Here is a 21922-nt window from a genome sequence, read left to right as displayed (position 1 = left end):
CTCTATGTCTGAGCATCTTCATCCATGAGCAGGGAGAGGTGTAGAGACCAGGCAGGAATTGCATGGAGAAGCTCCTTGTCACCTGTGACGTTCTCTGAACACCAAGCGTATATTACTAGCACACCCTGCCTTCAGGGTGACAGACTGCATCTCTGCCTACCTTGTCTCATCCCTGACAGTATTTACTTTCTGCTCCCTTTCTCTCTTTTTAAAATGTTTTATTTATCTATTTATTTGTTTGAGAGAGAAAGAGGTGCAGAGAGAGAGAGAGAATGGGTGCACTAGAGCCTCCAGCCACTGCAAATGAACTCCAAATGCATGCACTACCTGGTGCATCTGGCTTTTGTGGGTACTGATGAATCAAACCTGGCTCCTTAGACTTCGCAGGCAGTCTCCTTAACTGAATAAATCATTTGTTTTGTGGAAAGCCAAGAGAAAAAGATGTAATTGACTCCTGAGTGGAAGGAGGGCAGAAGTGGTGTCTTCCCAAGGCAGGCTGAGCGATCTTTGCACTGCGGAGGGAGAAAGAGGCCTGGAGGGAGAGACCCAGAGAAAGACGTGATCAGAGCCCCAGCAAGCAGCTGCTTGGACTGGCGGGACAAAGGGAGGGGAGGGGAGGAGCCTGGGTGCTGAGAAAGTTTGTGGGGAAAGTTGAGCTGAAAACGAGGAGCCAGCTAGCCCGGCGGCAGAAGGCGGTGGCTGGGGCTGGCTGGAGGAGGGCCCGACCTGGTTTCCCTACTGCTCCCCTCACGGTTTGGTGAGTGGCATGTGACGCTGAGGCTGGGGCCTCGGTAGAGGGACCCTTGAATTTATGGAAAGAAACCGAGAATTCAGAGTTCCCCAGAATACACTAATAAAGGGTTAGCCGACTGGACTCCTTAAGCAGTCGCCAGAGCTGAGGAGCATACTGAGTTGGGATGAAGATAACGAAGAGAGTCGAGAGTCGGAAGACGGGAAAGGTTTAGCTCAGGGAGAGGAGTCGTGGGGCTGTGCTCAAGGAGGGAGTTAGGTGTGATGCCAGAGGAGGTGGATCTCTGGGTATCAAGTGTAAATTCTTTCGCCTGGGGGGGGGCTCACCCTTGGCTTGTTCTGGAAGGAATCTGTCCAGGCTTGTTGGAGAGGGCCACAGTCTGATTGTGGGTTGTGATCTGAAGGGGCGGAGCCCGACTCCCAGTTGATTAGAAAGCTTGGGGCCTGTGAGAGAATCAGGGCTTGTGTTCTCCCTCTCTCCCTCTCCCTCCCCCTCCCACGTCTGGTTCCCAGCCCCCACTGCACTCTGGGATCTGACTTCTGCTGAGAGACTGAGGGCAAGAGTTGTCCGTGTCTAGGAATCAATGGCCCGTGCTCATTACAAAACCACTCCTGTGAGTCCTCCCTCCCTTCCCTTCTCCCCAGTTACCCAACCTGTTCCCATCTGATGCCCTTCCCTCACCAGATTTTCCCCTCCTAGCTATAGAAGGTGCAGGTGGGGAGATATTCTTCGTCCTACTTGTGACAGACAGCGGGACTCAGGGGACAGCCAGGGACCTGGTCTGACAATGCTCTAGAGTGACTGTCATAATAAACCAACAGGTCTGATCTCTCGCCAGCTGTTTGATTCATCATCAGGACTCTGCCTTTCTCTTCCTTTTAAATTCTTGAGGCTCTGGGGAAACTGAAGTTGCGGGGGGTGGGGGTGGTGACTGCAGACAAGCAAGGGGGTGCCTGTATACAGAGCGGGCACTGCTGTAGCGCAGGTCCCCTGACAGCTCCCCAGCTCTGCATTCAGGTTTCAGCAGCAACTTAGCCTCCCCTCCTTCCCCCTCATTTCCCTTCTAGACGCTGACAGAGGCAAAAATCTGCTAACTCAGGGGGCAGACTCGACCAAGGCTGCGAGCAGGCTTGGGGAATGACCCCCCGATCTCCAAACAGCACCTTCCGTGGCTGTACGGCCCATCTCAAGCTGTCTCTGCCTCTGCTCTGGCTCCGGCCCTGTCTAGCATCTCCTTTCTTGGTGACACGTGGGCCCTCTGTCTCCTGCCAGGACGATGCGGCACTGGGGGCCTCGGAGTCTGTGGGTGCCTCTGGGAGTCTTCATGACCATCGGATTTGGCCTCCAGCTCTGGGGGGGACCCTTCCAGAAGAGGTAAGGTCTCCTCCTATCATACCTCCTTGTAACATTCTCATCACTTGCTCTTTCTCAACTCACTGTAACTCCTGGGATGGGATGAGGAGACTCAGAGGAGCCGTCACACCTGATGTCCTTTCATCAAAAATAATAATAATAATAATTAATTAATTAATTAATAAATCTCTGCTCTCCTTACTGCCAAGAGGCAGGACATTTCTCCTCCGACCTCTTTCCAGGTTCTCCATGCTGCAGCTCCGACCGTCCTGGACCCCGTTGCTGGGAACAGCTGTCGAGTCTTGCCTTCCCCGACAGCGACTCGTATTCCTGAAGACACACAAATCTGGGAGCAGCTCCGTGCTGAACCTACTTCATCGCTACGGGGACAGGCACCGGCTGCGCTTCGCCTTACCTGTCCGCTACCAGTTCGGCTACCCAAGGCTTTTCCAGGCCTCTCGGGTCAAAGGCTATCGTCCCCAGGATAGAAGCACGCGACCTCCTTTCCATATTCTCTGTCACCATATGAGATTCAACTTGAAAGAGGTGAGGGGTACAGTGACGGCGAAGTGGGGCTAGAAATGGGTGGACTCGGGCCTGTGGCCAAGGCCAACAAGAGACGTGGAGGGAATGAATACCTGGGCATCAGAGGTTTGGCCCAGGGAGGGGAGCCACAAAGGTGAGATTTCCGATGGTTCTCCCTCTCCCTCTCTCTCTTTTTTTTTTTTTAATTATTTATTTATTTATTTGAGAGCGACAGACACAGAGAGAAAGACAGATAGAGGGAGAGAGAGAGAATGGGCGCGCCAGGGCTTCCAGCCTCTGCAAATGAACTCCAGACACGTGCGCCCCCTTGTGCATCTGGCTAATGTGGGTCCTGGGGAACTGAGCCTCAAACCGGGGTCCTTAGGCTTCACAGGCAAGCGCTTAACCGCTAAGCCATCTCTCCAGCCCATCTCTCTCTCTCTTTTTTTTAATGAGAGAGAAAAAGGGAGAAATGGTGCACCAAAGCCTCCAGCCACTACAATTGAATTCCAGATACTTGGGCTGCCGTGTGCGCTTGCGTCACCTTGTGCATCTGGTTTACGTGGCATCTGGAGAGTCGAACCTGAGTCCTTAGGCTTCATAGGCAAGCGCCTTAACCTCTAAGCCATCTCTCCAGCCCATGATGGCTCTTTTCTCTAAGGTTGGATTTGGGAGTGAGAGTCCCCCTCACACACCTGAAGTTGTCTTTATTTCTTTTGGGATTAAAGGCGTGCGTCACCATGACCCACAGCTCTCTTAACTTTTTTTATCTTGAGAGTCTTTTGATCTATTTGGAGCTCACCCATTTGGCTAGAGTAACCAGCCAGTAAGTCTCAGTGATCCTCCTGTGCCTGCCTTCTCCTAATCCTGGGATTACAGGCACATGTCAGTATGCCTGGCTTTTACGTGCGCACTACGGCTCCCGACTCAGGCCCCCATGCTTGTGCAGCAAGTTCTTTACCCACTGAGCCATGTCCACAGCCTCCCCCAAACTCTTCTCTTTGGCCAGCTTATTCCCTGAGTGTCATCTTACTCCCTGCCCACTAAGCTTTCCCTCCAGATGCCCCTTGCCATTCAAAGATCTCTCTTTTTTTTTTAAATATTTATTTATTTATTTGAGAGAGACAGACACAGAGAGAAAGACAGATAGAGGGAGAGATAGAGAATGGGCGCGCCAGGGCTTCCAGCCTCTGCAAACGAACTCCAGACGCGTGCGCCCCCTTGTGCATCTGGCTAACGTGGGACCTGGGGAACCGAGCCTCGAACCGGGGTCCGTAGGCTTCACAGGCAAGCGCTTAACCGCTAAGCCATCTCTCCAGCCCCAAAGATCTCTCTTACTAAGGTCACCAGAGTCCCTGCTCTGCCACGAGGGGCTTCTGGCTACTCCCCCTGTCACTGTGCTCACTAAGTCAGCCACATTTTAAGGCTTTGTGCCGGCTCTGTGGGGAGCCCTCAGCTGAACACCAGACAGTCAGACAGAAAACTGGGCATGATGGTGCCGGCCTGTAATCCTAGCACACAGGAAGTGGAGACAGGAGGATCAAGAGATCAAGGCCAGGCTAGGGATACAGATCAGTTATTAACATGCTTGTCTGGCGTGCAGGAAGCCCTGCGATTGCTCCTCAGCACCACATAAGCCTGGCATGGTGGTATAAACTTATCAATTCAGTACTGAGGAGTTGAAGGGAGGAGAATCAAAAGTTCAAGACCAGCCACAGTTAATAGTGAGTTTTAAGCCAGGCGTTATAGTGCACACCTTTAATCCCAGCACTTGGGAGGCAGAGGTAGGAGGATCACTGTGAGAGTGAGGCCAGCCTGAAACTACATAGTGAATTCCAAGTCAGCCTGAGTTAGAGCAAGACCCTACCTCAAAAAAAAAAAAAAAAAGTGAGTTTGCAATAGTATAGGAAACCCTGTCTCAAAAGAGAAAAAAACAAAACAAAACTGAGGCCTGCCTGGACTATATAAGGAGACCTTTGTCTCAGAAACAAATAGGGTTGGGAGATGGCTCAGTAGTTAAATGCACTTACATGCAAAGCTGACTAGTCTGGATTAAATTTCTTAGCAACCATATAAAGCCAGACATAAAATGTAACACAATCATCCAGTATGTATTTGTGGTGGGGTAATATATATATATTATTCATTTGTGAAAGAAAGAATAGACATACCAGGAACTCTTGCCTCTGCAGACAAACTCCAGACACATGTGCCACTTTGTGCATTTGGCTTTATGTGGGTGCTGAGGAATTTAACCAGGATTGGCAGGCTTTGCAAGCAAGCACTTTTAACTGCTGAGCTATCTCTCCAGTCCAGTAAAAATATTTTTTTATAATTAAAAAAAGAAAGACTGGAGAAATTGCTCAGTGATTAAGGTGGTTGCCTGCAAAGCTCAACAACCCAGGTTTAATTTCCCAGTCTCCATGTAAAACCAAATGCACAAAGAGGCACATGCATCTGGAGTTTGCTTGCAACAGCTGGAGGCCTTTGTGTGCCCATTCTCTCTCTATCTCTCTTCTCTCTATTCTCTCTCTGCTTGAAAATAAGTAAATATATAAAATAATTTTGAAGAAAGAAAGAGAGAGAGAGGGCTGGAAAGATGGCTTAGCAGTTATGGCACTTGTCTGCAAAGTCTAAGAACCCAGGTTCAATTCCCCAGAACCCATGTAAGCCAGAGGTACATGGTGGCACATGCATCTGGAGTTTGTTTGTAATGGCTAGAGGCCCTAGTACACCCATTCTCTCTCTCTCTCTCTCGAATAAATAAAAATACTTTAAAAATAAGAATAGAGGAAAGAAAGAAAGCCCCCCCCCATCTTTTTTTTTTTTTCACTTTTCAAGGTAGGGTCTCACTTTGGCCCAGGCTGACCTAGATTTCACTGTGTAGTCTCAGGGTGGCCTCAAACTAATGGCAATCCTCTTACCTCGAGATTAAAGGCGTGCGCCACCACACCTGGCTCGAAAAGCCCATTTTTGTTCCTCAGAAGACCTGTTGCTCATGGAAGAGATGAGCACATGCTCTTGTATGCTCAGAAAGCGCTTACAGGAAGACAACAGGCAAAATAAACTGTACCAAGTGTTGTGGTACACACACAGTTAATCCCAGCACTCTAGAGGCAGAAGTAGGAGGGTCACTGTGAGTTCCAGGACAACCGGGGACTACAGAGTAATTTCCAGATTAGCCTGGGCTAGGGAGAGACCTTACCTTGGAAACAACCACAACAACAAAACAAAACAAAGCCATGCAGAAGCTAGTCATGGTGGCTCACAGCTCTTTTCTTAGCACTCAGGAGGCTGAAGTAGGAGGATGGAGAATTTGAAGTCAGTCTGGGATATATACAGGATTCTGCCTCAAATTGGCAACTAAAAGAAAACAAAAGTATGATGTTCTTTTTTAATACTTCCTGATTGCTTGGCACTAATCTTGACAGGGAAGTAGAATGTCACCATTACACAGATAAGATCAAATCTCAAGTGAAGGATGCTTTTCCACAGCATGACACTGTGTACTTCTGTATCTAGAATCACCAGGAAGAAATTTCACCAAATGACGTGGAACTTTCTAGACAGGTGGCATTAAAAGAAAGAATAGAGCAAAGACATCATCAGGCATTCTTTTGTGGTTTTCTTGTTTTCCAAGATAGGGTCTTACTCTAGTCCAAGCTGACCTGGAATTCACTATGCAGTCTCAGGCTGGCCTCGAACTCACCACGATCCTCCTACCTCTGCCTCCTGAGTGCTGGGATTAAAGGTGTGCGTGATCACACCTGGCTCTCCTCAGGCATTCTTGGTTTTTTTGTTTGTTTGTTGTTTGGGGATTTTTTAAGTTATTTTTTTAAATTTTTTTTGTTATTTTTATTTATTTGAGAGCGACAGAGAGAAAGAGGCAGATAGAGAGAGGGAGAGTGAGAATGGGCACGCCAGGGCCTCCAGCCACTGCAAACGAACTCCAGACGCGTGCGCCCCCTTGTGCATCTGGCTAACGTGGGTCCTGGGGAATGGAGCCTCGAACCGGGGTCCTTAGGCTTCACAGGCAAGCGCTTAACCGCTAAGCCATCTCTCCAGCCCTTTAAGTTATTTTTGAAGATGGTGTTTTGCTGTATAGATCAGGCTGGTCTTGAACTCACAGCGAACCTCCTGCCTTGGCCTCTCAGAGTGCTGGAATTATAGGTGTAAGCCACTATGCATAGCTATACCAGGTATTCTTTTTTTTTTTTTACATTTGTATATGTATGTGGTATGTATGTGTGTGTATTTGTACAGATGTACATGTGTGTGGTGCTTGTGTACATGTGTGTGCAAGGGTATTAAGGCCAGAGGTTGACATACAGTTTCCTCCTCAGCCACTGTGCACCTTTTTTGTTTTTGAGGCAGGGTCTCACTCTAGCCTAGCACTCACTCTGTAGTCCAGGTTGGCCTTAAACGCACACCAGTCCTCCTACCTCAGCCTCCCTAGTGTTGGGATTAAAGGTGTGAACCACTAAGTCTGGATCCACCTTAGTTTTTAATATTTTACTCTTTATTTTTACTTATTTATTTATGAGAGAGAAAGAGACAGATAAAGAGAGAGAATGGACATGCCAGGGCCTCTAGCCACTGCATACAAACTCCAGACACATGGGCCCCCTTGTGCATCTGGCTTACATGGGTCCTGGGGAATCAAACCTGGGTCCTTAGGCTTTTCAGGCAAATGTCGTAACTGCTAAGCCATTTCCCCAGTCCCCTATTTATTTTTGAGGGAGAGAAGAAGAAGAAGAGAATGGGTACACCATGGCCTTCAGCTGCTGCAAAATGCACTTCATATGCATGCATCTCCTTGTGCATCTGGCTTACATGGGTATTGGGGAATTGAACCATGCTCCTTTGGCTTTGCAGACAAACACCTTAAATGCTAAGCCGTCTCTCCAGCCCCGCTTTAGTTTTTGAGACAGGTTTGCTTGCTGGAGCTCACACCTGGAGTTCATCAATTCAGCTAGACAAGCTAGCTGGTAAACCCTGAAAACCCACCTGTCTCTGCCTCCCCAGTGCTGGGATTACAAGTGCACACCACTTTGCCCTGCATGTTATATGTGGGTTCTGTAGATCCAAACTCAGGTGCTAGCACTTTACCCACTGAGCCAGCTCCCCAGCCCACCATCAGGCATCCTTTTATAAATTTTAATTTTAAATGTATTTGAGAGTGACAGAGAGAGAAAAAGGCAGATAGAGAGAGAGAATGGGCATGCCAGGGCCTCCAGCCACTGCAAATGAACTCCAGATGTGTGCGCCCCCTTGTGCATCTGGCTAATGTGGGTCTTGGGGAATCTAGCCTTAAACCAAAGTCCTTAGGCTTCACAGGCAAGCGCTTAACCGCTAAACCATCTCTCCAGCCCAGGCATTCCTTTTATTTGTAAGGAGAGACAGAGAGAATGAGAACGAGAAGACTCACTAGAGTCTCTAGCCACTACAAAACAAATTCCAGACACATGCGCCACCTTGTACCTCTGGCTTTATGTGGGTCCTGGAGAATCAAACCCAGGTCCTTTGGCTTTGCAGGCAAGTGCCTTAACTGCTGAGCCATCTCTCCAGCCCCCGTCAGGCATTCCTAGGGGAAGTAAAGCGTCAGCAAAGACGTGGTGCACGTAGGTGCATGTGCATATGTGTGTCCGTGGATTAGAGCAGTAGGTAGAACTTCTGCAGGTCCTTCAGAGACCTCCCCACCTTTTATTGTGACACAGGGTCTTGCTATGTGGCCCAGGTTATCCTCAGACTCTCAACAATCTTAGCGTCCTCAGCCTCCCAAATACTTGGATTACAGGCATGTGCCATCACATGTGGCACAAAGACACCCTTGTCAACAGTGAACAGGAGACAGCTAAGGAGTGACCCAAGAGCAGAGAGAGGCCACCGTTGGCAGTGAGGCCATGACAGTGATCTTTGAGTTGAGTTCCTTCAGTGACTAAGATCAATGTCACTATTATTCATTGACTACCCTCCATGTTCCAGGCCCTTTCACTTTGTTCCAGGCGCATATTAACCCAAATTGATAGGCACACAAATTAGCAAATGTCAGAATCAGGATTCTATTTCAAATCCATCTGATGCCAAAGACTGAGTCATTCAGCTTTCAAAGATATGGTTCAGAGGCTGTGCCCTCTGGGCATGTCCATGTTAGCGAAGCAGATCAAAGGACATTGTGAGAAGTCAGATTCCATGATTAAAGTCATTTTCCATGGCAGAAACCTCAGTTCAGTGTGCAGAGCTACATTGGATATGGCTCAGCCTGATTCCCAGGCCTCTGTAAAGAAACCCCAGATTTTAGGGCAGCAGCCTACCAAGTGACCGGAGCTCTCCAATGCCCCAGTTGATCCAGGAGTGTCTGACTCTTCAAGATGTTTGAGAGTCCTCCAAACTGTGTTGCCCTACAGCCATCTTGGGCTAATTTTCAAAAATACTTTTATTTATTTGTATGGGGTGGTGTGGGGGAGCACACTAGAGTCTCCTGCCAGTGCGTAATGCCAGAGTTTTGCACCTGGCTTTACGTGGACGTTGGGAAATTGAACCAGGACAGGCAGGCTTTGCAACCAAGCACCTTTAACCACTGAACAATCTCTCCCGCCCTTAATTTTATCTTTGAGGCAGCACTGTTTCGTTTCTGACAATTTTATACATGTATATTTTTTGATCCTATTTGCCCCATTATCCTCTCTCATTTCCCCTCCCACTGAACCTTTCCTTCTGCCCAACTAATTGCCACTAACTCCTCTGGGAGGAGTGGGACCCCATGGACCTCTCTCCCATCTGTGACGGAATGTTGATGGGCTCAGTCTTGGGCAGGAAACCAGAGCTGCTATGAATTCAAGAGCGTAATGGCCAGAAGGCAGCACTCCTCTCCATTCTCTGGCTGTTAGAGTCTTTCTGACCCTTCTTCCATGATGTTCCCTTTAGGGGAGGTGAGGCTGAGGTCCCATTAGGGTTGAGCACATAATAGCTGAAACAGCACTATTGTTGCCAGTGACACTTCCCTTCTTCTACCCTAGGGAGTCCCAAGACCAGTTCCTTTCTTGAAGCTGTAGCTAACAGAAAAAAAAAAAAAAAATTCAGTTAATTTTTGTGTGAAGCGTGCCAACACCCTGTCTGAAATTACAATGCTCAAGAGACCAAAGCAGGAGGATTGTGAGTTCAAGGCTAGCCTGGCCTATCTAGGGAGACCCTGTCTCAAGAAAGCGAGAGAGAGTGAAAAATGAACACAAAGTTTGGGTCCTCTAGGTTTAACTGAATAGAGAAGTCAGAGGGGTTCAAGGAAATTGTTTTCCATGAGGTTTTGCATATTCCAGTTTTCTGAATAACAGTTTTAAAAGACATTTATTTATTTGAGAGGAGAGAGAGAACTTGACAGAACAGGTGCACCAGAGCCCCCTGCTGCTGCAGATGAACTCCAGAGGCATGGGCCACCTTGTGCATATGGCTTTACATGGGTACTGGGGAATCAAACCCAGGCCATTAGGCTTTGTAAGCAGATGCCTTTAACCACTGCGCAATTTATTGGCCCATTGGGGAAAAACATTTATCTCGTGTGTTTTTCCTAATTACCTGAGAACATTTGATGTTTCTCATGTTGCAGACATGCAAATCAAGTCTCAGCAATGCTAAGTGACTTGCCAAAAGCCACACAGCTAGTGAGGGAAGGTGGAGCTCCCCAGCAGAATTCTGCATACAATAGGGGATCATCAGGGACTTAAGTTGCATTTACATTCCCCTCAGTGCAGTGCTTTCTCCTATGTCTGCTGTCTCTCTTCTACAGGTGCTTCAGGTCATGCCTTCCGACAGCTTCTTCTTTTCCATTGTCCGAGACCCAGCTGCTCTGGCCCGCTCGGCCTTCTCCTATTATAAATCCACTTCATCAGCCTTCCGCAAGGCACCATCCTTGGCTGCCTTCTTGTCCAATCCCCGAGCCTTCTACCGACCTGGGGCCAAAGGTGATCATTATGCCCGCAACTTACTGTGGTTTGACTTTGGCTTGCCCTTTCCCCCTGAGACGAAGATCAAGAGGGAGAATTCTCATCTCCCCAAAGACCTCAACCCTCTCCAAAGACATGTCTTGCCTTCTGGTGCTGGGCCTGGAGCTAAAATCCTAGATCCCAGTGATATTTTCCAGCCGGTTTCCACAGTTGCTGATGGTCACAGCCAGCCAGCCAGCCTCACCTCTTTTGACGTGGGGTCCTCATCTTTCATCCAGTGGGGTCTGGCCTGGTTGGATTCCATCTTTGACCTGGTCATGGTAGCGGAGTACTTTGATGAGTCATTGGTTCTGCTGGCGGATGCTCTGTGCTGGGGTCTGGATGACGTGGTGGGCTTCATGCACAACGCTCAGGCTGGAGGAGGGCAGGGCCTCGGTGCTGCCAGCAACAACACACGCACGGCTGAAGACCAGCAGCTGACCGCTCGGGCCCGAGCTTGGAACAACCTCGACTGGGCTCTCTATATTCACTTCAACCGGAGTCTGTGGGCACGGATAGAACAGTTTGGCCACAGACGGCTGCAGCGTGCTGTGGCTGAGCTCCGGGCTCGAAGAGCAGCCCTGGCTAAACATTGCCTAGTAGGGGGTGAGGCTTTAGACCCCAAATACATCACGAACCATAGGCTCCGTCCTTTCCAGTTCGGGTCAACTAAGGTTTTGGGTTATGTAATTCAGAGCGGGTTGAGCCCACAAGACCAGGAGGAGTGTGAACGCTTGGCTACCCCTGAGCTACAGTATAAGGACCTACTGGATGCAAGGCAGTTTCCCCCTCCAGTCCCCTTGCCTCTCAAGACTACGAGGCTACTGTCCCGGTAAACATCAAAATACAAACTAGAGCACATGAGATGAGTGCGGGCCACCAGAAGCCATCTCTGCTTCCCTTGGAAGGGATGGAACTTTGCCCTAACATGGACCAAGAACTTTTCTGGATTTTGCTTGAGGAATCCCAACAGCACCACCTTGCCCCACACTTGCCCCCTTCCCTTTTCCAGTCCCAAGGCAGGTCCATGTGGCTCTAGACAACGTCCCCTGAGGGACAAGAAAATGGGAACGAACCAGAGAATGTTTGGTGTTAAGGGTAAGTTAGAATACATCCATTTCTCTAGGAAATGATAGATACATCCATTTCTCTAGGAAAGATTTGTCATGGGGCTATGTGAAAATGTTTGTTGAATGAATAAATGATAAGAAACTTGTCCTTTATCTGTGTAGGGCTTTAAAAAAGGAAGGGACGGAGGCTGGGAAGATGGCTCAGTGGTTGAAGGCACTTGCTTGCAAAGCCTGCTGGCCCTAGGTTCAATTCCCAAGCTGTCCACATAAGCCAGACACACACACACACACACACACACACACACACACACACACACGAGGGCTGGAGAGATTGCTCAGTGGTTAAGGCGTTTGCCTGTAAAGCCAAAGGAGCCAGGTTCGATTCTACAGGATCCACATAAGTCAAAAGCTCAAGGTGGTGCATGTGCCTGGAGTTCGTTTACAGTGGCTGGAGGCCCTGGGGTGCCCATTCTCTCTATCAGCCTCTTTCTCTCTCACTCACTCAAATAAAATTTTAAAAAATTTAAGTAAAAAAAAAAGGATGAAGAATCTTTTGGGTAGAAACTAGGCTGTAAACGGTTCTTTCAATCTTTGAAGCTGGGGATGTAGTTCAGTGGTACAGCGTTGACGCTGCATGCATGATGCCCTGGTTTTGATGCTAGTACCAAAAGAAGAAGAAAAGAAATTCTTCCCAGTGAAAGCTTCTCTCTCTGTCTAGCAGCAGCCCTCGTGCCAGGCCCCGCCCCACCAGTGGGGGCCCGGGGGCACGCCCCGCCCCTTCCGCTTCCGGTCTCTCGCCAGTCATTCAACCGTACAGCCCAGTTCCGGCGCCGCCGAGTCGGGGTTCCGGGTTTGTTTCCCTCGTTTCCGGACTGCGCTGGCCGCGGGGGGCCTCGCAGCGCCCTTTCGGGTGTCTGGACTGGCGGGCCCGGCCTCGGCGGGTTCCCCTGGCTCCCCGCCGGGCTTCCGGTTTCCCGTCCCGGTTCGCGTGTCGGTCCCGGGCCGGTACCGGTCCCCATGGAGTCCCAATGCGACTACTCGATGTACTTCCCGGCCGTGCCGCTGCCGCCTCGCGCCGAGCTGGCGGGGGACCCGGGCCGGTACCGGGCGCTGCCCCGGCGCAACCATCTGTACTTGGGGGAGACGGTCCGCTTCCTGCTGGTGCTGCGCTGCCGGGGCGGCGCGGGGAGCGGGGCCGGCGGCGGCTCGGGTGCGGGTTGCCGAGGGGCTTGGGCGGAGCTGGCCACTGCCCTGGCCGCCCTGGCCTCGGTCAGCGCGGGAGGCGGGCTGTCGGGGGTCGGGGGCGCCGGCGACCAGGATGCCGAGCCGCCCGGGGGAGGGGACCCGGGGGGCGGGGGCCTGTTCCGAGGCTGCAGCCCCCTCCTCACCCACGGCCCGGGTCCTGCTACCTCAGGGGGAGCGACCACGGTGAGGAGCAGCTCGGGGCGCCCGGGACGGGGGGTGCGCTGGGTGCTGGGAGCGGCTTGGGAGATGGACGCTGGGAGCTAGTGCAGGAGGCGCGGTAGTCTTGGGGAGAGATTGAAGGGGACGGTAACGGGCCGCCCGCCTCCTGCACGCTCTTCACTGACTTCACCGTCCCTTTCTTCACTACTCCAGCTGCCTGTGGAGGAACCGATTGTGTCCACAGATGAGGTCATCTTCCCACTCACCGTTTCACTGGATAGACTACCCCCAGGGACACCCAAGGCCAAGGTAGGATGACAAGGGTGGAGCTGCTGCCCTCATTTAGACCCTGTATTAAAGCCTCGGTCTCCTTTTGACTGGTCTGTCTCCTGTACCTAGATTGTAGTGACCGTGTGGAAGAGGGAGGTTGAGGCACCGGAAGTTAGAGATCAAGGCTACCTGCGCTTGCTACAGACCCGATCTCCTGGGGAGACCTTCCGGGGCGAGCAGAGCGCATTCAAGGCCCAAGGTGGGGGAAGAGAGTGCAGAAGGGAGAGGCCAGTTAGTGGGGTTGAGGGGGCGCGTATTGGAGGGCTCTGTGGGTGGGAGGCTGAGGTCTGCTGTCTGGCCCCGTCCTCTGCAGTGAGCACTCTGCTGACGCTGCTGCCCCCTCCGGTTCTGAAATGCCGGCAGTTCACTGTGGCTGGAAAACACTTGACCGTGCTCAAGGGTGAGCAGATCTGCTTGCTGAAGTCTTGGGTAGCAAGCAGGGGAATTGAGTGGAAGGCAGTTAACTCAGAGTGGGGGCAGGGGGAGGCACTTGTGCTGGGCAAATAGGGTGTGAGGGGTTTGGCTATTCTGAGCTGGGCTGGTTCCCTCTGACAGTGCTGAACAGCTCCTCCCAGGAGGAGATCTCCATCTGGGATATCCGAATCCTTCCCAACTTCAATGCTAGCTATCTACCTGTCATGCCCGATGGCTCTGTGCTGCTGGTGGACAATGTCTGGTGAGGTCCTGACGCGGGGCAGCAGGGCTGTGACGTGGTGAGGGTGGAGACAGAGATGGGGAAGCTCACGCCCTGTCCTCCATTCTTCTGATCTAGTCACCAATCTGGAGAGGTCTCCATGGGCTCCTTCTGCCGGCTCCCCAGTACCTCTGGCTGCTTCCCCTGCCCACTTAGTGCCCTGGAGGAACACAACTTCCTGTTTCAACTGAGGGGGGGTGAGCAGCCCCCTCCAGCAGCCAAGGAGGTGAGCTGGTGGGGTCAAAATAACAGGATAAGGGCCGGAGAGAGATGGCGTAGCGGTTACATTGCTTGCTTGCGAAGCCTAAGGACCCAGGCTCAGAACCCAGGAAAGCCAGGTGCACAAGGTGACTCATGCGCACAAGATGGCACCCCACGCAGTGGCTAGAGGCCCTGGCACACCAATTCTTTCCCTCCCTCATCTAAACAAACAAACAAAAACAGCAAAAATAAAACACTTGATGAGAACCAGCATTGGGAGGGGAAGGTCACAGGCCTGAGACAGGAGAACTCTGGTAAATGGGAAATCTCCCTTTGTCCCGTCTGCAGGGCCTTGAAGTCCCCCTGATTGCTGTGGTTCAATGGTCCACCCCAAAGCTACCCTTCACCCAGAGCATCTATACCCACTACCGGTGAGTGTGAGAGCCCCCGCCAGGCACCCTCCTGCTCACCTCTGCCTAACACAACACCCAGCTTCCCTCTCTCACTGCTCCTAGCCTGCCCAGTGTCCGCCTAGACCGCCCCTGCTTTGTGATGACTGCTTCTTGTGAGTCCCCTGTTCGGACCTACGAGCGTTTCACTGTCACCTACACGCTGCTCAACAATCTCCAAGACTTCCTTGCTGTGAGGCTTGTGTGGACCCCGGAGCATGCACAGGCTGGTGGGTCACCTGCCAGGCTAAGACCTTGTGCCCTGGGAGGGTAGGAAAAAGAGAACAGCTCAAATCTGGTGCCAGACCCACCACAGTGGGTGGTCTCCCTAGGGCCACAGATAAGAGAATTAAGGCAGACAGGGAGCTGAATGGCTCGAAGAGCCTGGTAGACACTGGTGCTGTGCTCTCTAGTATGAGGAGTTCTACCTCATTGATTAGCTCTGTGACCCTGAGTAAGTTACCTCACCTCTCAGAGTTTGTCCTCTCTAAAATCAGGTAAATGACACTTCATGGGTTGTTACACATGGTTAGAACACACAGTGTCAGCTATTATGCTAATAAGCTGCAGCACAGGATAATGTTTATTCAGTTGACTTCACAGACTGCCTTGAGGATCAGACAACCATTCCGAAGGCCCATGGGAACTGAGGAGGGCTGTCCAGTGTTCACTGGTCCATTTCTGCCCCCAGGAAAGCAGCTGTGTGAGGAAGAGCGTCGGGCCATGCAAGCAGCCCTAGACTCCATTGTCTGCCACACGCCCCTCAACAACCTCGGCTTCTCTAGGAAGGGCAGTGCGCTCACCTTCAGTGTGGCCTTCCAGGCCCTGAGGACAGGGCTCTTTGAGGTGAGCAGTGATGCAGGACACTGGGTAGAACAGCCAGGAACCCTAGCATCTATGGAGGGAATGTGATGGGTGGTAAGTGAAGGCAGGGTGGAGGGAAGGCTGACGCAGGCTCTGACCTGGGTCTGCGGGAAGATGATGTGAGGATCTGCATGCTCCCCCCAGCTGAGCCAGCACATGAAACTGAAGCTGCAGTTCACGGCCAGTGTGTCCCACCCTCCACCTGAGGCCCGGCCCCTGTCCCGCAAGAGCAGCCCCAGCAGCCCTGCCGTTCGGGACTTGGTGGAGAGGCATCAGGCTAGCCTGGGCCGCTCTCAGTCTTTCTCCCACCAACAGCCTTCCCGCAGCCACCTCATGAGGTAAGGACGGGGCAGATGTGGCACTGGTTACAGCTGGACCTGAGAGTGGGGATAGGTGCTGCACCCAACCAGAGCCCACAGCTTCTGCCTTCTCCCAGGTCGGGCAGCGTGATGGAGCGCAGAGCCATCACACCCCCAGTGGCCTCCCCTGTCGGCCGCCCCCTCTACCTGCCCCCAGACAAGGCTGTGCTCTCTCTGGACAAGATTGCCAAGCGCGAGTGCAAAGTCCTCGTGGTGGAGCCCGTCAAGTAGGACTGAGCTACTCTCTGAACACCATATACTCCAGAAACCCAAAGCCCCCGGAGGGCTTCCCACTCCCAGGCTGTGCCTCCCACTGCGGGCAGAGAGGCATGGCAGGGCTGCCTACCTGTGTCTGCTGAGAGGAGGGATGAGGGCAAAGCTGTGACACGTGGGGTGTGGCTGGCTGCAGTGCTTGGCCCACAGTGTTCCCCCTAGTTCCTGTGGGGGGCTGGTCCCACCCCAGGACGGCAAGGGCTGCAAGAGCTCCTGCCCCCTGCCTTCACCCTCATTCTAAGTTTACAGAGTGTTCTCCTCATTTCCTAGTACATCTCATATTCCCTCCCACCCACCCACAGGGCTGAGATTAGAGGGTGGTGGTGGTAAAGGGACCCGACAATGACTTTCCTGTCTCAGGGGTTGGGGACATAGTTAGGTGGCCTCCTTCTGCCCCTCATGTTTACGTTGGCAGCCTGAAGCACTTTAAGTTGTCATTTTTTTTTGTTTTGTTTTTCAGTCTGTATCTGTAACTTATTCTCCAACTGAAGTGAGACCATTAAATGCCTGTTCAGGAGGGAGAAGGGTTGTCTGTGTGTCGATGAAAGGGCAAACCACAGCACAAGCTTCAATACATGTGCGAACAGCTCCCCTCAGACTTATTCTGAAGTCCAGGTCTTTTCAACTCGTGGTTTCATAATTATTTTGTGAGTGTAAGTGTGCCTGCAGATGTACGTATGCATTTGTGTACAGGTGTGGAGGCCAGAGAACGTTCTTGAGTGTCATCCTCAGGCATGCCATCCACCTTTCTTGAGATGGGGTTTCAGTGGCCTTAGAGATCACCAATTAGGCTAGACGAGCCAGGCAGGCAGCGTCAGGGGAACTCACCTGTCCAGAGCTAGCATTATGAGTATGCAGCACACCTGGACTTTCTTGCACACGTTCTGGGGACCAAACTCTGGATCTCATGCTTGCAAGGCAGCACCTTACAGACTACATGATCTCTTCAGACCCTTCAGCTATTTTTGTTTTATTTTTGAGACATATGGCTAAGCATCCCAGGTTGACCATTAACACAGCTCAGATGGCCTTCAACTCTTGTTTTTATAATTATTTATGTGTTTGGTGGGGGAGGCACCAAAGACCTTTTGCCATTGCATACAGTGTCAAATGCACCAGTTTTGGGGTCTGGCTTTACATGGGGGGCTGGGAAGTTGAACCTAGGCTGGCAAGCTTTGCAAGTGTCTTGAACTGCTAAGCCATCGCCCAGCCTCACCTTCAGCTCTTAAGAGAAAGGTGGCCTCAAGTCTGGGATGGTGGGTGCATGCTATTATGCTCGGCTCTGGTTGTGGTCCTGTGGACTAAGGTCCAGTCACCCCACAAACACTCAAATGCAGCCCCTAGCACACATGTATCCTGAGCCCTGGAAGATAGAAGTGTTTTATTAGGAAGAAGAGAAGAAGGGGTTCTGTTGCCCAGGTTCCCTCACCAGCAATCTCCAAGGCTATGCCCATCAGGTGCAGATGGGGCAGTGGGGGGCACAAAGCCCCGGTTTCTGCAGCAAGCCAAGGAAGATGGACGGAGTTCATGTGCCTTCATCCTCATGGCCGGTCCCCGCCCCGTCCACTTCTCTAGCCCTGGCCCTGTGCAGGCTCAGACGTCAATAGGCTCCCGGCCTCGGTTCTGCCTCTTCACCACAAACACCCTCTGTCCTGACACAGTCACCAGCAGCGTGTGTTCTCCAAAGACCACTGGAGGGGGAGGCAGCACAGAATTGGTAGGTGTCTCAGCTTTCATGGTGTCACACCCAAATTTGCTGGGTTGGAAAAGCATTCTATAGCTCAAGGTAGAGACTGGAAGAGGAGAGGCTGCGAGGTGATACAAGTCATCCCTTCCTTACTCAGTTCTCATACTGGGGAAGATCTGAACAAGAGTGCCTGACACGGACGGAGTCAAGAGACAAATATTCCCCTGAGCGACTGCCCCCACTCCCACCCCAACCAGGGACAGAGGCTCACCAGACAAGCGCTTGAAGGGGACATTCATGCCATGATGCAGCCGGAAACCACAGGCAGTGCTGACCAGTTCTGAGATGGCGCTGGCTGCTTGCTCATCATTCTCAAGGTCCCCGGATGACTGCATATAGATGGAAGAGGGAGGGTTCAGAAGATGAGGGCATAGGATTGGGAGGGAGTTCCAAGCACAGGCCTTTAGGCTCTCACACTGGCTTAAGGTGTGCCTCTACTTTCCCAGTAGCCCCAGGTAACTGTTTTGGAAAAAGCTACTAAAAACCTCCCTGTGATGACATCGCTTTCTGAGTGCCCTCCAGTTTCTCATCCATAAATGCTGGGCTTACCCTCGGCAGGGGCTCCGAGCAGTTAATTGATTCCTATGCTGGGGATCTGCTGGTGCTCTACCCACCCCTCACTGGGAGGTTCTAGGCACAGGCTCTACCGCTGAAACCACAGCCCAGTCCTTAAAGGCTCCATCTTGGCCCCAGTTTGTGAATTTGAAATATAAATATCCCCTTTGTCTTCGAAGCTCACCCTCTGGCTACTCCTTGGGTAAGTAATTTGACAGTTCTGGCTTCCTCTTTTCTAGGGACTGTTTCAACTTCCTCTTCCCACCACTTTCAAATAGGCTCCCCACTAGATTTAAGTTTAGTTCCCTTTTTTTTGGAAGGGGGGGTCGAGGTAGGGTCTCACTCTAGCCCAGGCTGACCTGGAATTCACTATGTAATCTCAGGGTGGCCTGAACTCTCCAGATCCTCCTACCTCTGCCTCCCAAGTGCTGGGATTAAAGGAGTGCGCCACCATGCCCAGTTTAGTTTAGTTCCCTTTGTTGTTAGTTTCCTCAACTCTACATTTAGGTCAGCAGGACCTATTTTATGGACTTGGGCTAAGAGAGGCAACATTAGAGAGATCCTCACAGCAACATATAAATGTAACTACAGTGGCTGGGCAATGGCTCAGTTGGGAAAGTGCTTGCTGTGCAAATCTGAAGACCAGAGTTCCAATCCCCAGCATCCATGTAAATGTCAGGTGGTGTGATGGCCACCTATAATGCCAGCACTGGGAAAGTAGAGCTGGTATCCCCAGGGCAAGCTGGCTAGCTAAGACAAGCCGAATTGGGGTGCACTGGGCTCGTCCTAAGAGGCTCTGCCTCATTAAAATAAAGAGAGCAGTCAATAAAGATGCCTGGTGCCAAGCTCTGGCTTCCAAATGCAGCTACACACACACACACAATAACTACATAACTGGTATCATTTTACCTCAAACTATCTACAGTCAGACCATCAAAATTCCCCTCAGTCACCTTCCTTTTCTGATTTACTGTTTGTTAAGGTATTCTCGGATTTCCCAATCCAAAGTCATATTGGACGTAAAGTATCTTGAAGAAATATGGTTAGCTTGTCATTACCAAGATTTTTTTCTCTGGTTCTCCAATGACACCAGCCCAGTCTGCCACCTAAATTAACTCCCCCACAACAATCTCACTCAACCATTTTGGTGGGTCATATTTCTATTCAAAAACCCTTCAAAGCTCCTATGCCCCTCAAGATTAGTTCAAATATTTCAAGCTGCCCTTGGAAGTTCACTATCAGTTTTTTGGGGTTTTTTTTTGTTTGTTTGTTTTTAGTTTTTTGAGGTAGGATCTCCCTTAGCCCAAGCTGACCTGGAATTCACTATGTAGTTTCAGCCTGGCCTCCTGATCCTCCTCCCTCTGCTGAGATTAAAGGCATGCACCAACACTCCCAGCTCAAACTTTTCTTTTTACAGTTTTATTTATTTATTTGCAAGCAGACAGAGAATAGACACACCAGAGCCCTACTACTGTAAACATGTGCATGTGGCTTTTCTGGGAATTTTACTGGGGAATTGAACCTGGGCCGTCAAGCTTTGCAAGCAAATGCCTTTAATTGCTGAAGTCTCTCTCGAGCCCCTCCAAATCTTTTCAACATAAATTCACCACCAATTCTGACAGGTATTAACATACTCAGGCAAATTATGACTAGCTGTTAGCCCTGACTACTCTTCCACATCATCACTGCCATCTGTCCTTGATGGGCAGATGAACTGGTCACAAACACACACAAAGCAAAACAAAAACATCAAAGTAGAAGGGGCGTTAGTAGGGAAGAAGGGGTTTGGCAAAAGTGGGAATGGGATAAAAAGTAATGGGGGTGAATAAGATCAGAAAACATAAGCATGTATCACATTGGCTTACAAAAAGTTAAAATTTAAAGTTAACATACTCTGTTTCTGCCTCTCAAATAAAAATATTTTTTAAAGTTAACATAGCACTATTATATACAGTAGGGAACAAACATCTCAAGAACTACCAAGTAAAGGCATTCTAGAGGTTGTCAGTTATCCATAAACCTGTTACCAGTTGTATGACTTTAGTAAAGTTATTCAACTTTATTTTTGGGACAGGATTGCCTGTAGCGCAAGCTGGCCTGGAGCTTGGTGTGTCATTTGAAGCACTCCTTCTCCTGCCTCCACTTCCCAAATTCTGGAACGACAGGCATGCACCGACAAGTCTGGGTTTAGCAGAGCTGGGAATCAAACCCAGGGCTTTAAAAATGTCAGGCAAGCTTTCTAGCAAGTGAGCTACATCCCAGGCCCTTTGGTAAACCTTTTACCATAAACAAGTGTCTTTAAGATTCCAGAGATTAATCACTGAAAGGCTGTCACATGCTGAGCAGGATCCAAGGTAAAGGACAAAAATACAGTTAGACGAAACCGGGCGGTATCGGAAGGTGTTTCTGGGCCCTGAACCCAAAGGGGACCCCTCCCTTCCCAGGACGCACCGCCAGCACTGCCCCTTCGCTCAGCACCAGGTAACCGAGCTGGTCTGGGATTCGCTCCAGCCCCTGGGTCAGTGCAGACGTCTGTGGGTGGAGAACAAGCTGTGAGAAGCTGGACGGCGCAGACCGGAGCCTCCCGAGCCCCCACCCGCTGCCATCCTCCGTCCCCGGGCTTTTCCAGTTCCCGCCTAGCCCACCCCGCAGGCCACCGCCGCCCTCTCTCCAACCCCCTCGGGTCCCTCCCCTGCCGCCGAACACCCCAGCCCTTGGCGTCGCGGCCCTGCGCATCTCCATTCCCCCGCGGTCCCCGGGGCGGCCGCAGGGGAGAACCGAGGGCCAGTCGTACCGGGGCCACCGAAGAGTGGGAAACCCTCCCGCGCATGCGTCCTCACTCACCATCGCAGCCCTAGGTGTAGGGGAAGCTCCCTACCCGATAGGTAGCTTCCGGCGCCGGGCCCGGATCACGTGGTTCTACAGGGCGGGCTCTTCTCGCCGCGGCGTTGGCCACGCCCCCAGAGTTCGGATTGGAGCGCGTGTACGTCATTAGATTTACCCTGCCACTGCTGAAGCGCCGCTTTCCAGAGGCGCACACGGACTGGTCGCTTCACCCGCCACTCATCGTGGGCTTGGAAGCTGCAGAGCCCAGGTGGGCGTGGATATGGGTTTGCGCCTGCGCACCACGTCTCCAGTAGAGCAGGATTGCCCCGTTGTTACGCAAAGGGTACCCTTGTTCGGTGTCATGCTGCTTCATCCTAACACAGACTAATGTAAAAAATGAAAAGCACAAAAAACTATTCAAGTGTAACTCATAACCACGCAAGACACTTCTGTTTAAGACAAAGCGTTGGTCCCCCGAAGAGGTTTTTACTCCTGGATTTGCAGAGGACCCACGTGACTCAGATACAATACTAATTCACACC

At 51.2% G+C, this 21922-nt stretch overlaps 3 protein-coding genes across 10 annotated transcripts; 2 read left to right on the top strand and 1 right to left on the bottom strand.

Moving 5' to 3' along the window:
- The first annotated feature begins 631 nt into the window (after window positions 1-631).
- Window positions 632-11825, top strand: Gal3st4 (galactose-3-O-sulfotransferase 4). 6 transcript variants are annotated; one of them, XM_045142775.1, is made up of 4 exons: window positions 632-757; window positions 1819-2125; window positions 2347-2650; window positions 10413-11825. In XM_045142775.1, exons 2-4 carry the CDS (start codon window positions 2028-2030, stop codon window positions 11442-11444), a joined length of 1434 nt encoding a protein of 477 aa, XP_044998710.1. In that variant the 5' UTR covers window positions 632-757; window positions 1819-2027; the 3' UTR covers window positions 11445-11825. The 6 variants fall into 6 exon arrangements, with proteins under 6 accessions (XP_044998710.1, XP_044998707.1, XP_044998711.1 ...); XM_045142772.1 differs by having other exon boundaries at window positions 2314-2650; XM_045142776.1 differs by having other exon boundaries at window positions 651-757; window positions 2024-2125.
- Window positions 11826-12508: 683 nt separating this feature from the next.
- Trappc14 (trafficking protein particle complex subunit 14) lies at window positions 12509-16776 on the top strand. 2 transcript variants are annotated; one of them, XM_045142770.1, is made up of 11 exons: window positions 12509-12528; window positions 13296-13391; window positions 13482-13611; window positions 13726-13812; window positions 13968-14088; window positions 14185-14332; window positions 14656-14738; window positions 14823-14986; window positions 15448-15602; window positions 15765-15958; window positions 16057-16776. In XM_045142770.1, the coding sequence occupies exons 5-11, from the start codon at window positions 14051-14053 to the stop codon at window positions 16208-16210; spliced, it is 936 nt and encodes a 311-aa protein (XP_044998705.1). In that variant the 5' UTR covers window positions 12509-12528; window positions 13296-13391; window positions 13482-13611; window positions 13726-13812; window positions 13968-14050; the 3' UTR covers window positions 16211-16776. The 2 variants fall into 2 exon arrangements, with proteins under 2 accessions (XP_044998705.1, XP_004666375.3); XM_004666318.3 differs by lacking the exon at window positions 12509-12528 and adding an exon at window positions 12546-13106.
- Window positions 16777-17614: 838 nt separating this feature from the next.
- Lamtor4 (late endosomal/lysosomal adaptor, MAPK and MTOR activator 4) lies at window positions 17615-21477 on the bottom strand. 2 transcript variants are annotated; one of them, XM_004666319.3, is made up of 4 exons: window positions 21399-21477; window positions 21006-21086; window positions 18211-18328; window positions 17615-17943 (listed from the first exon to the last, which is right to left on the bottom strand). In XM_004666319.3, exons 1-4 carry the CDS (start codon window positions 21399-21401, stop codon window positions 17846-17848), a joined length of 300 nt encoding a protein of 99 aa, XP_004666376.1. In that variant the 5' UTR covers window positions 21402-21477; the 3' UTR covers window positions 17615-17845. The 2 variants fall into 2 exon arrangements, with proteins under 2 accessions (XP_004666376.1, XP_044999705.1); XM_045143770.1 differs by having other exon boundaries at window positions 21349-21402.
- Window positions 21478-21922: the final 445 nt, after the last annotated feature.

This window comes from Jaculus jaculus, chromosome 2, assembly GCF_020740685.1.
Source record: "Jaculus jaculus isolate mJacJac1 chromosome 2, mJacJac1.mat.Y.cur, whole genome shotgun sequence".
NCBI classification, from domain to species: domain Eukaryota; kingdom Metazoa; phylum Chordata; class Mammalia; order Rodentia; family Dipodidae; genus Jaculus; species Jaculus jaculus.
The sequence above is the reverse complement of the archived record's forward strand: the minus strand, read 5'-3'. Positions and strand labels throughout refer to the sequence as shown.